The 15045-nt window shown below is 40.7% G+C and overlaps 1 protein-coding gene across 1 annotated transcript in view; it reads right to left on the bottom strand.

Moving 5' to 3' along the window:
• The window catches only part of ATP10A (ATPase phospholipid transporting 10A (putative)), an 89006-nt gene that overhangs the window by 14513 nt on the left and 59448 nt on the right, over positions 1–15045 (bottom strand). The window contains exons 10-15 of the mRNA XM_069970847.1: positions 13511–14069; positions 9686–9789; positions 7890–8016; positions 3362–3546; positions 1121–1427; positions 597–677 (exon numbers count right to left, since the gene is read on the bottom strand). Of these exons, the coding sequence (XP_069826948.1) occupies positions 597–677; positions 1121–1427; positions 3362–3546; positions 7890–8016; positions 9686–9789; positions 13511–14069 (1363 nt within the window). The remainder of the gene's footprint in view (positions 1–596; positions 678–1120; positions 1428–3361; positions 3547–7889; positions 8017–9685; positions 9790–13510; positions 14070–15045) is intronic.

Raw genomic sequence — 15045 nt, 5'->3', positions numbered from 1 at the left:
CATCTATTACATTTCCTATTGCCTCAGCAATCATCATTGATCTCCACCTCTCACAGATATTACTCACTGTATAGTGATTAATGAGAACTCAAGGTGTACAAGAGGAATAGCCAATAACTAAATGTCAATGTGGCAGCAGGCAAGTATGGTTAAAATAAAAAAACAACAATAAAAAAAATAATAATAATAATAAAGGTTATTTCATTTGCAGCAACATTGCCCCAATTTAGTTTTCAGCCTAGTATTCAAAATGAAAACTACAAGATTTCAGTATTGTTTTGTATTAAAGATAACAAAATTGAAAGTTTAAAAAAATAAATAACCTATTTTTGTTTAAATCCGATTTTTAGTGTTAAATCAAGAATTTTTAGTTATTTTTTGAGGACACATTCCATTTAAGTGCCCAGGAAGCAGAGCACAGAGCATTCTGTGCACCAAACACGTAGACACGACAGCTATGACCTATCCCTTACACCACCACCCTTTTGTATATAACTGTCAGGTCCGCTTTAAATGACCCCTTTAATGGCATTCTTAACAGCTTTTATTTTAAATAAGACCACCAAAGATTTATGCACAAAGACTGATGTCATAACTTGCCTGCATTCCTTCCTGACCAGATATCCCAACACCAACATCTGCTACCTGAATCATGCTGACATCATTGGTTCCATCACCTATGAACAACATAAATAAGATGAGTACTGAAGACATGTAACTGAGCAATAACTAGGGTTGTGGCTAATAGCTGTCACAAAGAGAGATCTCAGCAAAGAGAGATCTTAACTGTTTAAATGCCACTGTCAAGTCTGAAAGCAGCATTTAAACTTAATAAATGTCAGTCATTTTTGGGCGCAGTGGCTGGATTGCCTTCGAGGGGAGCAGGGCTGTAGGAATTGAGTGCTGATTTAATAGATCAATGCAGTACATAAGTACTGCATTGATTTGTATGAGCAATTAAATGAATCGCCCACACAAGTCAACGATCAAAAAATAAGCTCTCTGTCTCCAAGTACCAGTCTGTCATTTACATTATTCAGGTCACCAGTTCTTGAATTTAAAATACGTTTGGGAGTTAACCACTTGAATATACCGAGTAAATTAGGAAAAAACAGCTTACCAACTGCTAAAGTCATAGCTTTGAGCTTGTCTCGAACGAGCTTCACTACCATGCTTTTCTGGAGGGGTGTTGAGCGGCAGCAGAGCACAGAGCGGCATTTTTGAGCCAGTGAAATAAATTTGTCCGACTGGCTTGAATCTAGTGCAAAGGCTAGTGTTTTGCCATCAATGACAAGTCCAAGATTTGGGTGCTTTGTAGATGTAGCTAATGTAAAGCCAAAGTCAGCATTCCAAGAAGATCGCTCCTTTGAGTCCTTTGGAATCTTGGACTCCAGCAAACACTGGTCAAGCAAAGCAGCACACGCTTCCTAAAAAAAATAAAAAAATAAATAAAAATAATGTTATATATAAATAATAATACAATAAAAAATCATCATCATAAGTCACCATCAAGCGACTCAAATGTTTGTAGGTCTACGAAAATTATAAAAAGTAATTACACAGTCTATTGGGTGGCAAGATGTACTTTGCATCTATGGCACTATACCACAACAAGACACATACTAAGGGTCCATTTACACAGAAAGATTATCTGACAGATTATGTGCCAAAAATTTGAAGCCAAAACCAGAAGACTATAAACAGGGATCAGGTCATAAAGGAAAGCCTGGGATTTCTCCTCTTTTCAAATTCATTCCTGGTTTTGGCTTCAGATCTTTGGCAGATAATCTTTCTGTGTAAATGCACCCTAATATACATATACACACACACACTAAGGGCCCTATTCCACAGTAACGATAATCGGCCGGATCGGCCCCATTCGGCAGATTATCATTCGGTGAAATAGAGAGAACGATCAGCCGATGATCGGGTCATCGGCTGATCGTTCATTTAGGGCCAGACCTAAAATCATTGTTCCCTGTCCAGGCTTCTTCTCCTCGGTCTTCATCCCCGGGTCCTGCGCGCTCTATCTTCAGAATGGACGGTCAGCTGACGGAGCGCTCAGCCAATCACAGGCCGGGACCGCCGCAGCCTGTGATTGGCTGAGTGTGGCCTGTCAGCTGACCGGCCATTCTGAAGATAGAGCGCGCGGGACCCGGGGATAAAGACAGCGCGGAGAAGAAGCCTGGACAGGTAATGTATGATGCTGCAAGGACATCGGTAGCGATGTCCTTGCAGCCCTCGCACAACGATCATCGGGCTGTGGAATAGGCCCAGTAAACGAGCGGCGATCTAGCAGATTGCTGCTCGTTTACTTCATTGATCAGGCCCTCCTCGGCCCGTGGAATAGGACCCTAAATTTTATATATATATATATATATATATATATATATATATATATATATATATATATATATATATATATATTTATTTATTCTAATGCACACAAACACCTTGTGTGCTACTGCATAGAGTAAACATTTTATAATATTAATGCTATATGACACCAATATGCATGAACTTTGTAGACAATATGTTTTGTAAGAAACATTATAAAACTACATGCATACACCTAAGCATATTTAGCTCCCTATTACAAGATATGTTCTGAGGGATTCAGATCATTGGCTTTGCTGCTGCAAAAGTTACAAGACTAACGTCAGCATTAAATGAAATCTACTTTGTCTTTATGATTTGATAGAAGTGGGCATTCCCCCAACTGTTAATGCTGGAAAATAATCAGCAATTTCTATGCATGATCTTTAAGCACAAAGGCCATATATCACACTTTTGCACTTCTTCAGCATTCATTCCCTCAATTGGAAACTGTTGAGATTGCAATTAATAAGATCAGTAATTAATTAAAAAGGAAATGAGCTTTTATTGACCACTGACAGATCCACAATTTCAGCTGTATAGCTGTTCACACTAGCCCAGACTAAATGTCTGGCTTATGTATAAGGACATTGCAGTTACGTTAGTTTTCTTAAACATAAGCCCTTAACCCAAATGTTTTCTTTAGTAAAAGGGCGTTGGACTGATGAACCACCCATACAACTGCTGGAAATAACCGCCCAAAACTGCTGTGTGTGCAATATTGGGTGCTTTTAAAAGGTACCTAGCAGTAATCCATACAGAGTCCATATATTGCAGACTTGTGAATGGCCTCTGTAGGCCGCAACGAGGCTGCAGCTACTTACTCATCATGCCTCACCTACGACATTCAATGCTTCCAAATTTATACTTATTCCAAAACACTGTGCATATTTCAATACACAACCGGTTCTCGTGTGTGGACCAAGAGTCCCCCCCCCTCTCCGCACAAAGACTTTATCTGATAAATACAAATATAAAGTCATACCATAGATTCTGCATTTAAAGTGATGAGATCATCATCGTGATCCAGAAGTCGGCAGGAATACCCTATGTTTACAGCAGTTTCCTGTTTATCTCCAGTTAGAACCCAGATTTGCAGTCCAGCTTTGCGTAGCCTTGTAATTGTTTCCGGAACTCCTTCTTGTAGGCGGTCTTCTATTCCTGTAGCACCTGATAGAAATGAGACAACCGATTTAATCCTGAGCTAATGTGTTGCTCCTTTTTCAGGACCCTTATGTATTAACCAAAGTGGCTACAAACAGCATCTCAAGCTCTCTAGCAGTGCTTCTCAAACTGTGAGGCGCCACCTAGTGTTGGTGAGGCAGACTTCATTAAAAAAGTGACTATAAGCTGCACAGTCTCTCTGGCTGCAACAATCTCGGGTTTAGGAAGATTATTTACTCATTTTGTACTTCTTTAAGGTTATAAAAACTATTGCGCAATCTACCCTTCATTTGTCTTCTAATCTCTGTATATTTGCATGGACTTCCTCCAGAGATGGTGAGGCCGTAGAATCCCTTTGGTCAGCACAGGCGTCATGTGTCAAGGGACAATGTCACATTTTTGAAAAATTTTTGATAAAAAGTGATAAGAAAAAAATAAGGGTGTTGTATTTTTTATTTATTTTTTTTACGTAAGGCTTGGGTGGTTTTAATTAAATAATGTTTGTACAGGGGGCTGCCATGTTTATAGTGTCTGTGTGTGACGTCATTTCACGACACACACACAGACACTATACGGCACCTCCAGAACATTGAAGTGAACCGACGGAGTCCGTCTGGTTCACTTCACTGGAGGCCCCGTCACTGTGTACTGAGCATGTGCATAGACATGCGCAGTACACAGCTGAATTACAAGGGGCGGGGTGGCGGCGCCATTTTCTTGAAGGACCTGGCCAGGCATGAGAACGGTGGAGGAGAGAGACCGCACAGTGAGTGGGCAGAACTGTGTGTGCAGTTCTCTCCCCTCCCCACACACAGTGTCGGACTGGGCAACTCCCCCCACTAACCGTCCCGCAGATGGTCGGCTGCCCCATGGACGTTCCCCCCCAGTACAGTTACGGGGCTGCGGAGAGCTTCGGGCACGGACAGGCTGTAATACAGCGTCCCGTAAGCTCACAGCTGCAGCCTCTCGGTGCCCGGACTTCTCTCCTGCTCAGCAGCGGACATGTGACATTGCGGCGCTACCGAGCAGGAGAGAAGTCCGGACACTGAGAGGCTGCAGCTGAGAGCTTCCGGGACGGTGTATTACAGCCTGTCCATGCCCGAAGCTCACCGCGGCCCCGTAACTGTACTCACCGCGGCCCCGTACTGAGCTTCCGGGCCGGTGTATTACAGCCTGCCTCTAACGCGCCTTCTCCCTGTGCCCCCCACTTCTCCCTGTGCCACATCAGCTTACACAGAGGATGGGATGACAGAGAGGAGAGGCTGAAGTGAAAAGGCTGGGGTGACGGGGAGAGGCTGGGGTGACAGAGAGGAGAGGCTGGGGTGACAGACTGGGGAGACGGGGAGAGGCTGGACATTGTGTTTTGCTGGCTTATGCATGGGAATTGAAGACCCCAAACCTCCCTTTTTAAATCCCACCCTGATTACTTCCCCCAAGTGATCAGGTGGAGTGCTGAGAGAACAGCGCAGCCATTCATATACATACAGTGTTCTCCATTCTTCTGTTGGGTACCAGACAGGAGAGAAAGCTGTGCTGAGCTTGCAGAGAACTCCTCAACAGAGCTTCCAGCAGGGAGGGTGAAAAGACCTTTGGTGATGCCATGAGCATGTGACCAGTCACACGTCTGGGGGTTCCCTCAAAAGAATAGGACTACAAGAGTGTTAACTGGCTGTGTATGTAGCAGACTTGTGTGTATTTGTTTGTCTGTCAATTCAGCAAAGGGGAGTATGTGTTGGTACACTACATATATTTCAGTCAGTATTGTGGTCCTCATATTGCAACCAAAACCAGGAGTGGATTAAAAACACAGAAATGATCTGTTCGCACAATGTTGAAATTGAGTGGATGGCCGCCATTTAATGGCAAATATTTGCTGTTATTTTAAAACAACGGCTGTTATATTGAAATAATGGCAGTTATTTACTGTTTTATGGCGGCCATCCACTCAATTTCAACATTGTGTGGACAGATCCTTTCTGTGTTTTCAATCCACTCCTGGTTTTGGTTGCAAAACTGACTGAAATATACTGACTGAAATATACGTAGTGTATATTAAGGTATATATATAAGTGTATATTAAGCCTTAAAGGTAGGTTCACACTGAGCAAATACGGCGGAATTCTGCAGCGGAATCCCACCGTGCTCAGTGTCTCGATGTCAGTGAATGTCAGGGCGCGCACTCCTCTGCTGCCGATGCTCTCCCATAGACGGGCTATGGCTCACTAAGACAGGCGTGATTCAGTGGTGGAAAGTTCTGTTGCAGAATTTGGCCAGTTTTAATCAGTGTGAACATACCCTAAAGTGTTCCCTCACCTGTGGCTCTTTAGCTTTTGCAAAACTCCTTTTAGTTGACAGGGCATGATGGTAATTGTACTCTTGCATCAGCTGAATCAGTATCATAGGGATCCAATATAAAAATGTATTATAGGCATCTATTATAGGAATTTATGCTGTACATTCGAGCCATTATACCTGCAGTTAGGTTAGACGGGACCTGGGGGATCATAATTAAAACTCAGAAATGGCCGCATATTACGCCTAAGTGAAACCGGCATAATCTGATTTAACCTTCTCTTCAACCTTAACCTTAAAGTAGTGACATTGCCTCCCACATTGCCTCAGCCCACCTGGGAAGTGTTTAATTAGATAGAACATTTGTGTGTCAGGAGAGTCTTATAGTTTGAAAAAACGGGTATGTCATGTATAATGACTTTTATTATTCATTTACCTCAACCTGTGCCTAACCAGAAAAGAAGTTCTAGGGGTCCATTTACACAGAAAGATTATCTGACAAAGATTTGAAGCCAAAGCCAGGAACAGACTAGAAACAGAGATCCGGTCATAAAGGAAAGACTGGGATTTTAGATCTTTTCAAATCCATTCCTGGCTTTAGCTTCAAAACTTACGCAGATAATCTTTCTGTGTAAATGGGCCCTAAATCCTTGGCCATTTGGAGTCTCACTTACCTACACACTGCATGTTAGGGGAATTCTATCTCAAGCAACCACAGGAAGGACCACGATGGAACACACTGTACATAGCGCTAACGGAATTCTGAGAAATACATTACAGCAGCCACTATGAGCCACTGTAACCTGGAACTGACCCTCTATCAGGGAATATTCTAGACATGTCCTGTGCAGAAGGCGAGCTGTGACTTGCCACCTATTGCGAATGGTGGATCTTTAAATTGTAATCCTGCCTGTGATGTTAATGAGAAGACTACTGAGAAATGATTTCTACAGAACCGGAAGTGGTAACCTATCATTGGGTTTAGAGACCAGAGTAAATATTTATAGATCAATATATATATATATATATATATATATATATATATATATATATATATATAGTTGATCCGAACCCGAACTTTCGGCATTTGATTAGCGGTGGCTGCTGAAGTTGGATAAAGCCCTAAGGCTATGTGGAAATCATGGATATAGTCATTGGCTGTATCCATGTTTTCCAGACAACCTTAAAACTTTATCCAAGTTCAGCAGCCCCAGCTAATCAAATACTGAACGTTCGGGTTCGGGTTCGAAAAAAAAAAAAAACTTACTATATGCTCAGGATATGCCTGATAAAAGGTCATAGGTGTGAATCTTAGAGGAGAGACCTACATCTAAAAGGAAAACAAGGGTTCTTCGATTACCTGGGTAAAGGCCCTATTAAAATAAAACCATTATTGGCATACGATCACCGACCGTTAGTGTAATAGGACATGTAGAAAGGACATGATAAGTCAACATGTACAATGTCAGGCGATTGTGGCGTTTAAACATGTTTAAAGATCCTGATTTGTGCTGCGACAGTCTGCTGCCGTTGCTCTGTGTAATAGGAGCGGGGGCAGCAGACCACCACTGACATCAAAGCGCCACCCAAACAATCTAAGGATTCTTTGGGTGGCCCCTCCCACTAATCCCCAAAGGCTGTCTGTGCGTGCAATAGCACAGGGCGCTCGCTTCCCCCGAATTATCGGGTCATGTAATACAGCTTTTAGGGGGCATGTGAGTATTTACTTCAATAAGTAAAAACAGTGATGCATATACACAGCCACCTTTCATTTCCTTCTATGCCTGGATGAGGCAGTTCAGGGGACCCCATTAATGTCTCAATTCAGTTATAGAAGTAAATTGTGTTTTGTGCTAGAATTTGAACATGTCGAGCCTTACAATAAATTTATATTGCAAAAGAACTTTACAGGTGATACTAAAAGAAAACGAAGTGCATGTTTTGCTTCAAAGGGTTTTTGGAACATTACCAGTTAATACAACTGACTATGTATCTGCACAGCATTAAAAGAATAGCCTCCGCCTATTCTTGTATGAAAGAAAAATTAATAAACTTACCCAGCAAATGCAGATTGGTCTCCAGGCGAACTGCAGATTGAAACAGTAGCTCTTCACGATTCTCTAATGAAGATTCTGCTTGTAAATGAAATTTCAACCAACAGGCGTATTCCTCCTTACTGAGAACCTGGAAGAGAAAGTAATTTAAAATGTGTATTATTTATGGGCTATAATCTCCAAAGTAAACTCTACTTGTATAATATATGGTTTCTGTTTAGACAGCACAGTCCAGGATGACACTAAGATGGATTAACAACATGTTTCTGCTATCTGCACAAGGCCATTTTATACAAGATTTTTCTAACAAAGTATTTTTGTAAACTCACAAGTAACCACATGTATACAAGATAACTAGATAAATGCACCTTCTAATGAAATAATGCTGGCACTCAATCTGATAACCAGCCATGAAACTATTTATAGAAAAGGAAGCTTGGGAATTTCTAAAAGAAGGAGTTTTGCCTAGCTGGCGGATAACATAAGAGATATCACCCTTACTGGGAAAAAGGACTCCAATGAAAAATGACAATGCTTTTACTTGTACTTAATTCGTATTCCACAAATACTGAAATAAAATTGCAAAAATATTTATTTTTACATTATGCAGATAACAGAATAGGTCACTTAGCAGAACTATTGCACGGTGGCCGGCATTGTACTGGAAATGGCTATGATATTTCGAAGATGTGTCTGAAACTGTATGGGTGAAGGGGAGTAGTGACAACCCCCCTTACTACTTGGTATGTGTGCTGTGTTGTTGCACTGTTTATCGGATCTGTCCTGATGTCCGTTCGGCAGGTGATGCAGTTATTGTCCCAAAAAACTATTTTTAAACTTGCAGCGCTATTCCAAACTGCCGTGGCCTAGAGTGTCTGTGTCCTAGACCTGTGACGTCTCTCTGTCCTTCCTCTCAGCACTCTTCATCATTAGGAATGCCCCTGGCCAGGATTTCTTCTAATTATCACTTGTCCACACTTTCCTGAGAGCCCTCAGGATATACCCGGTTTTACCCTTAGGTTAAAACATAACTTTTATTAGATTTGTATTAATATGTACTGCGTGCAATGCATTAAAATATTGCTGCCTCTCTCTCCCACTGTTGACGTGGATATCAGCCGATATCTCCTAATAGTGGGGGAGGCTTCACTTTGCGGCGAAGACTGTCAACCCTTGTCGGGGTAGCTGACTGTCTATACATCAAAGGGGTGCTCCTGTGGGTTCCTGGTACAACCGTATATGAACTACACACTAAGCCCGCTGAGCAGGAGTATACCGCTTACAACAGAGTACTGCTGTCCCTGAGCGATTTAGTATATGCTCTGCAAACTAGCCTATACTTTCTGTGAAGCCATTTCCTTAAACAATTCACATAGAGAGGTGCAATAATTAAAATTGCGTGTGTAACTGACATGTTTCGCCGGTCTCACCGGCGTTTTCAAAGTCACGGCGCCGTGGCTTTGAAAACACCGGTGAGTCCGGCGAAACAGACCCCTCCCCCCACCGGCCCTGCCCGGACTCACCCGCTCGCTGCTGCCCCTTCAAATAACGGTGGCAGTGAGCGGGGAATGAGGAGTAAACGCCCGTGGAATAGGGGCTTTAGAAAGATCCTGTGTTATCTGCCTCCAGCTGTATTATAGACATGTTACCTCTGACTGTAATCCTGCCTGTGATTATCATGAGTCGATCTTTCCAGTACAAGTGCCGGACCATCTGCCCTTTTAACTGATGACTAAATTTGTTATACACAATTAACAAAAAAGTGATTGTTGAGAAGCCCCCCCCCTCCCAATACTTACTCGTTTTGCTATACACAATGTACGTAATCCATCAACCGCGTAACAGTTCAAGTAGTTTTGAGTTTTGGCTTGAATTCGTCTTTGGTACTTTCCCACAGAGCTGTCTAAATAAAAATAAACCTGTCACTAAACTGTTAAAGTGCAGCTCTTCTAGGAAGGCAAAATGATCTACAGTATAGGTCAATAAAGAGGATTTGATATACAATATATAAAAAAATAGGGCATTTAATTTTACAGCGATTCTTCACAGACAGTATATTTCATATATTTCTATTACTACACTGCCAATGGCAAATATGTTATATCACTATGACAGCTCTCATAATCTGAGGTAAATCTAAAGTTTGCTCACAGTCACTAGACAGAAATTTGGAGTCAGATGTATTTTTCTTTGCATACACAGTGTCAACATATACAGTAGTGTTGTACACAGGTTGTCATCACTCACAGTTAGAGATGAGTGAACGTAGAGTAAGTTCTATCGAACCCAAACATGATTGTGCAGACATTGATTGCTTTAGCCTGGAAAAGTCATAGGTTTCCTACGGCTGTATCTAGGTTTTCCAGGCAGCCCTAGGGCTACATCCATCTTTTCTAGGCAGCTGGATTCAACTACATGTTTCAATTAATATTCCAAACAACATCTATAAAGACCAAAGAGGTAAATAGCATTGTAAAGATTTATAAAACCTTTCTATAAAAAAAAAAAAAAAAAAGTCTGTGGAAGTTTCTCCTAAAAACTGGCTCTTGAAAAAGGTTTATTGGCTCACAGTGTCCACAGAAATTTGTGTTACGGGGCTTTAATCTTACTTGGTCCTCTAATATCACGATTGATGTGAAATTATACCAGTTGAACATTTTGTGACTGCTTACAATGACACCTCGGGGGAAAAAAAACAAACACCACACTGTCTCACAATTAAAAGGATTAGTGTTTTTATACCTTACATTAATAGGCCTTTCACAAAAATTATAGCAAAGAATGGTAAAGGATTTTATCTGTACACAGTGATTCCCACTTTGCTGCTCTATGACAGCCTGTAGTGTAGACACAATGCCCGATGTATCCAGCAGGTGCCAGTAAAAAAAAAAACTCTTTCACCCGGGCTTCTTTAGCAAGAATGGAAAATGCTTTATGTAGAGAAAAGCGAATTTACAGTATAAAATGAAGCAAATCACTTTGTTAGCTCAGCAGTCTGTCTTTGAGGTCTGTGCTGCTCCGCCCCGGGTGGCTACAAAAGCTGGATCCAGTCCTGGCAGAATTTTCCCCAGACTGGATTCAGCTTTTTCAGCCACCCAGGAAGGAGTAGCATGGAGCATGGAGCATGTATTTGTGTACAATAAAGAAAAAAAAAAAAAAAGAATGCATCCGTTTGGGTCTTTTTTTGCATTTGGTTTTTTCATAAAATGTTAAACGCACTGCAAAATTGCTGTTTGAACCCAGCCTAACAAAAAAAACAACAACTTAAAACCCTGATAAAACATAAAGGGGTAAAGCCGATGGAAAATAATTTAGCTTTGCTAGAAAAGTGGTCCAAACGAAATTTCACGAAAAACACTTTCCTTGCTGATTCCTCAGTGTGAACTGGCTCTTATAGTTTTGGAATGCTCTTCATATGATTATAAGAAGAAGAAGAAGAAGAAGAAGAAGAACTAGCGAATTGATAGTTATGCAAATCACATAATATTCATTAATAAGGGTATAAACCCACACACCGTATATGCAGCGTATTTACTGCTGCGATACGTAGCAAACTCGCAGCAGATTAGATCTAAATAACTGAACACAGCATCAAATCTGTACCAACAAATCTGCTGCGTATTTGTTGCATATCTGCTGCGTATACGGTGTGTGGGTTTATACCCTAAATCCTCCAAAACAGGTGGGACACTGACAGAAAAACTTCTCTGCTACAATATGGGACACCTTATACACAGGTTTATATGATTCTGTTGGACAGACAGGTGAGGAGCTGAGGATTTGTGGTGAAATATAATTTTAATGTTTTAGCATAACAAAATATTCGTCTGTTTAACAGTTCCCTACTCTGCAACATTTTCTTTTAAGCATTCTTCTTCATTTTATAGTTTTGCCAGGTATCTTGCCAGAAGATTTATATTCCGTTCAGGCAATGAACAAAATAAATGTTGACAGAAAATATTCTGGTCCGTGGCTGGGAGCTGACTTATACTGCACAGCTTTTGGTGAGGGGATACAATGCTTTCTCAAAATTTGCTTATTATGGCTTCTTCCTCTTAAGCATAAAACTATACTGCTCAGTAATCTCAAGTCCTTACTTTCGATGAACATGCATTTATGGTAAATGAAACTATTGCAGTTATTTTTAGCCACAGAATACCATCTGCTATAATTCTCTGCACTGGGAAGAGGTTCAAAAAGCAATCCCACATGACTGGAGACCTGAAGTGTATACGCGGTTAGTAGAGCCTGGCTCTCTATTACGAGAGTGCTCAAAAGCACGCTTGAGTGCAGACACCTGACTCTACCGAAAGACATACGGCTGCATATTCAACTTTAATGGTATTATATCTATTTTATCTGTCACACCATACAAGTATCATTTAGCCAGCATAATCTTAGGTTTCTACCAATGCGTCATCAACATCCAATCCATATTCTTTAAATGTGTGCAGACAAGATATGGAAAGGAGTTCAGCATCCTGTACAACACTGTCCAGCAATATGCCCCCTAGAGGAGATTCCCTGCCTCATATCACAATGTCACATTATAGAAACATTCCCTTCCATACAGTCCTCTGACATTAAGATTTGTATTAAATATTACTGACAATTGACCAAAGGAAGCAGCTTTCTGCCCTTGACACAAATAGAATGCACTACTATAAGATCCTTCTCATTTCCCAAAGCTCACAAATTATCTTCTCTATAATGTATATACATGTCAATAACCAATATATGAGGCACTCAAACTAAAGGCTAACATCCATGTTCATCAATAACTTACTTGACAATGATATGAATGTCACTCTCTTTTTATAGTGTTTGTTCTATAATTCATAAGCTTTATTCATTCTCTGAACCATGAGAAGTACTGCATTCTCTGATGGTAGCTTTACCATAGATATCCCCAAGAACCCTAACACAAAGATTTAAAACTCTTAACGGTGCAGCCATATTGGGACCTATAGATGCAGCAATTTAGGTTATGTTTGTTTTCATCAATGGAGTTAACATATAACTTTTTCAAGACTTTTCTAACAGCCATATAAAAGCTTGTTTTTTGCAGGTTAGGTTGTATTTTTTAAATTTTGGGGACCAAATAGTGAGCCGAAAAGTACTTTTTTTGGGGGGGTGGGGTGGTATACAGGAGAAAAAAAAATCCCCACATGGTTTTATGGATTTAGTTGTTTTTTCCTTTTTTGTGGTTTTACTTAAAAACAAATCTTTTTATTTGTGTTTTCAGATTCATAGAGCCATAACTTAAACCTGCTCCCTACCACTGATAGATAAAGGATAAAAATAAACCACTACATGGGGTCAGGGAAAGGATGGGCAATTCAGACAGACATATATAAAGAATATATATTATATATATATATATACACACAAATTTACAAAACAATTATCAATTAAGTCTGCCAGTGATAGCCACCAGATGTAATTCATAATAGATGGTTATTAGTCTTTATATGCTAGACTTCTCCATAGTAAAGGACCAATGCTAGCCCTCTTTCTATAGAATAAAGTGGTCTCCCAGTGACTGGCAGTTGCAGTTTAGGAACAGCTGTAGAGCCACAGGCTGGAGACCACCGCTATAGTATATTAACGTCAGCACGTCTTACCTTTAGAACTTGGTTCAACGAGATCCAGAACAACAGAGTCTGCTCCTTTAGTGTAAACAACAATTTCATCTGTAATTGGATGTCTTACCACAATAGACATCCTTTTCCTTGTGGAGTCAAACCCCAGAGTATGTAAGAGTTCAAAGTTTAATCTCCCCAGATGAGGCAATTCCACTGTAACTTGGTCAGACAACCTGCCAACTAGAAAAAAGTTATATGCCCTGGCAGCATATACAAGTGCAGCTTCATCAGGGCTCTCCGCTTCATAGCGTAACTCTCCTTCATGTCCATCTTCTGTTACTTTACTGTCTTGTTGAGAAGTCCGGCCACTTAAATTGATCTGTGGAGAGCAGGACTGTTTTCCTTCCAGCTTGATAAAATTGCCTTCGGTTGTGGTTGAAGAGAAGATACTGGACCCAACTCTTTGCATTGATTTGCTAGTAGTAAGACTCGATGAACTGCTGCTATTAGATCCAGAAGTGAGCCTGCTGGGTGTAAACCTCCGGATGAAGTCTTCAATGGTTTTAACTGGAGATTTTAGTTCAAATCGAACTCTTACCTAGAAAGTTAGTACATACTTTTTAGAACAGACTAATTATGCTGGACAGAATCCAAATTATTCTACTAAATTTTGACATGCAACTGGTTATTCCAAAAGATCTATGGATAAATTTGTCTGAAAATAGAGAAGGCAGACCCAAGGGCTACTATTGGTTGATGGGTCATCAAATCACCACCTACACAGCAACTACACAGTGAATGGGGCTGGGAGCAATAGCTTCTGTTTACTGACTAGCTCTAGTTACTGCAGCTCCGCTCACTTGAACAGAAGCAGAGCTCCAGTTGCATGGTACCACCATTACATAGTGAATGGAGCTAACCGCTTCCAGTGACATTGACTTTGTAGCACTGGCACAAAATAGCTGATTGGCTGGGATGCAGGGTGTTGGCACCCACCAATCAGCTATCCTGAGGCTTGTCAATCAATTATTGTAGCTAAAAAAAAACAATAAAAAAAAACAGTTGTCTTTGGGGGATGAGTAGAAAATATTTCACAAGTAAATTTACCATGATCCTATATTTTGTCTAGAAGACTAGTGACGCGTTAACAAAAAACAAAACAGAACTCCAAGTAGCTTTAGGTATTAACAACTAAAGTGGTTATTTCTTGTACTATCAGTCTTGAGATAACATGTGCATTGGGCCATCTGGAAGTGGATCATCATCTAAGCAACTTTTCTTCTTCTACCAACTATGATGCCCAGTCTATGTAGAAATAGAATACAGCCCAGGTTTCCACACATGAGCAATATTTCCTGTATGCTGAGATTATGATGATTTGTGTCCCCCCCCCTTTTTTGGTTGCCTGATGGTAGGCACTATGATTGTCTCGGTATAATTTATGGCATTTCATTGTAATTAGAGTGTTGTCTCATATGTTCTTCTATCTCGTTCTGAGGAAGGAAGGTTTGGGGGATGGGGAGGGTATGCCCTCTGGGGTTTTTGTTTGTACTGGGAGCTAAATTGTTTTAAAA

The sequence above is a fragment of the Dendropsophus ebraccatus genome, chromosome 5, assembly GCF_027789765.1.
Source record: "Dendropsophus ebraccatus isolate aDenEbr1 chromosome 5, aDenEbr1.pat, whole genome shotgun sequence".
Lineage (NCBI taxonomy): Eukaryota > Metazoa > Chordata > Amphibia > Anura > Hylidae > Dendropsophus > Dendropsophus ebraccatus.
This window is presented reverse-complemented; position numbering and strand designations above follow the sequence as displayed.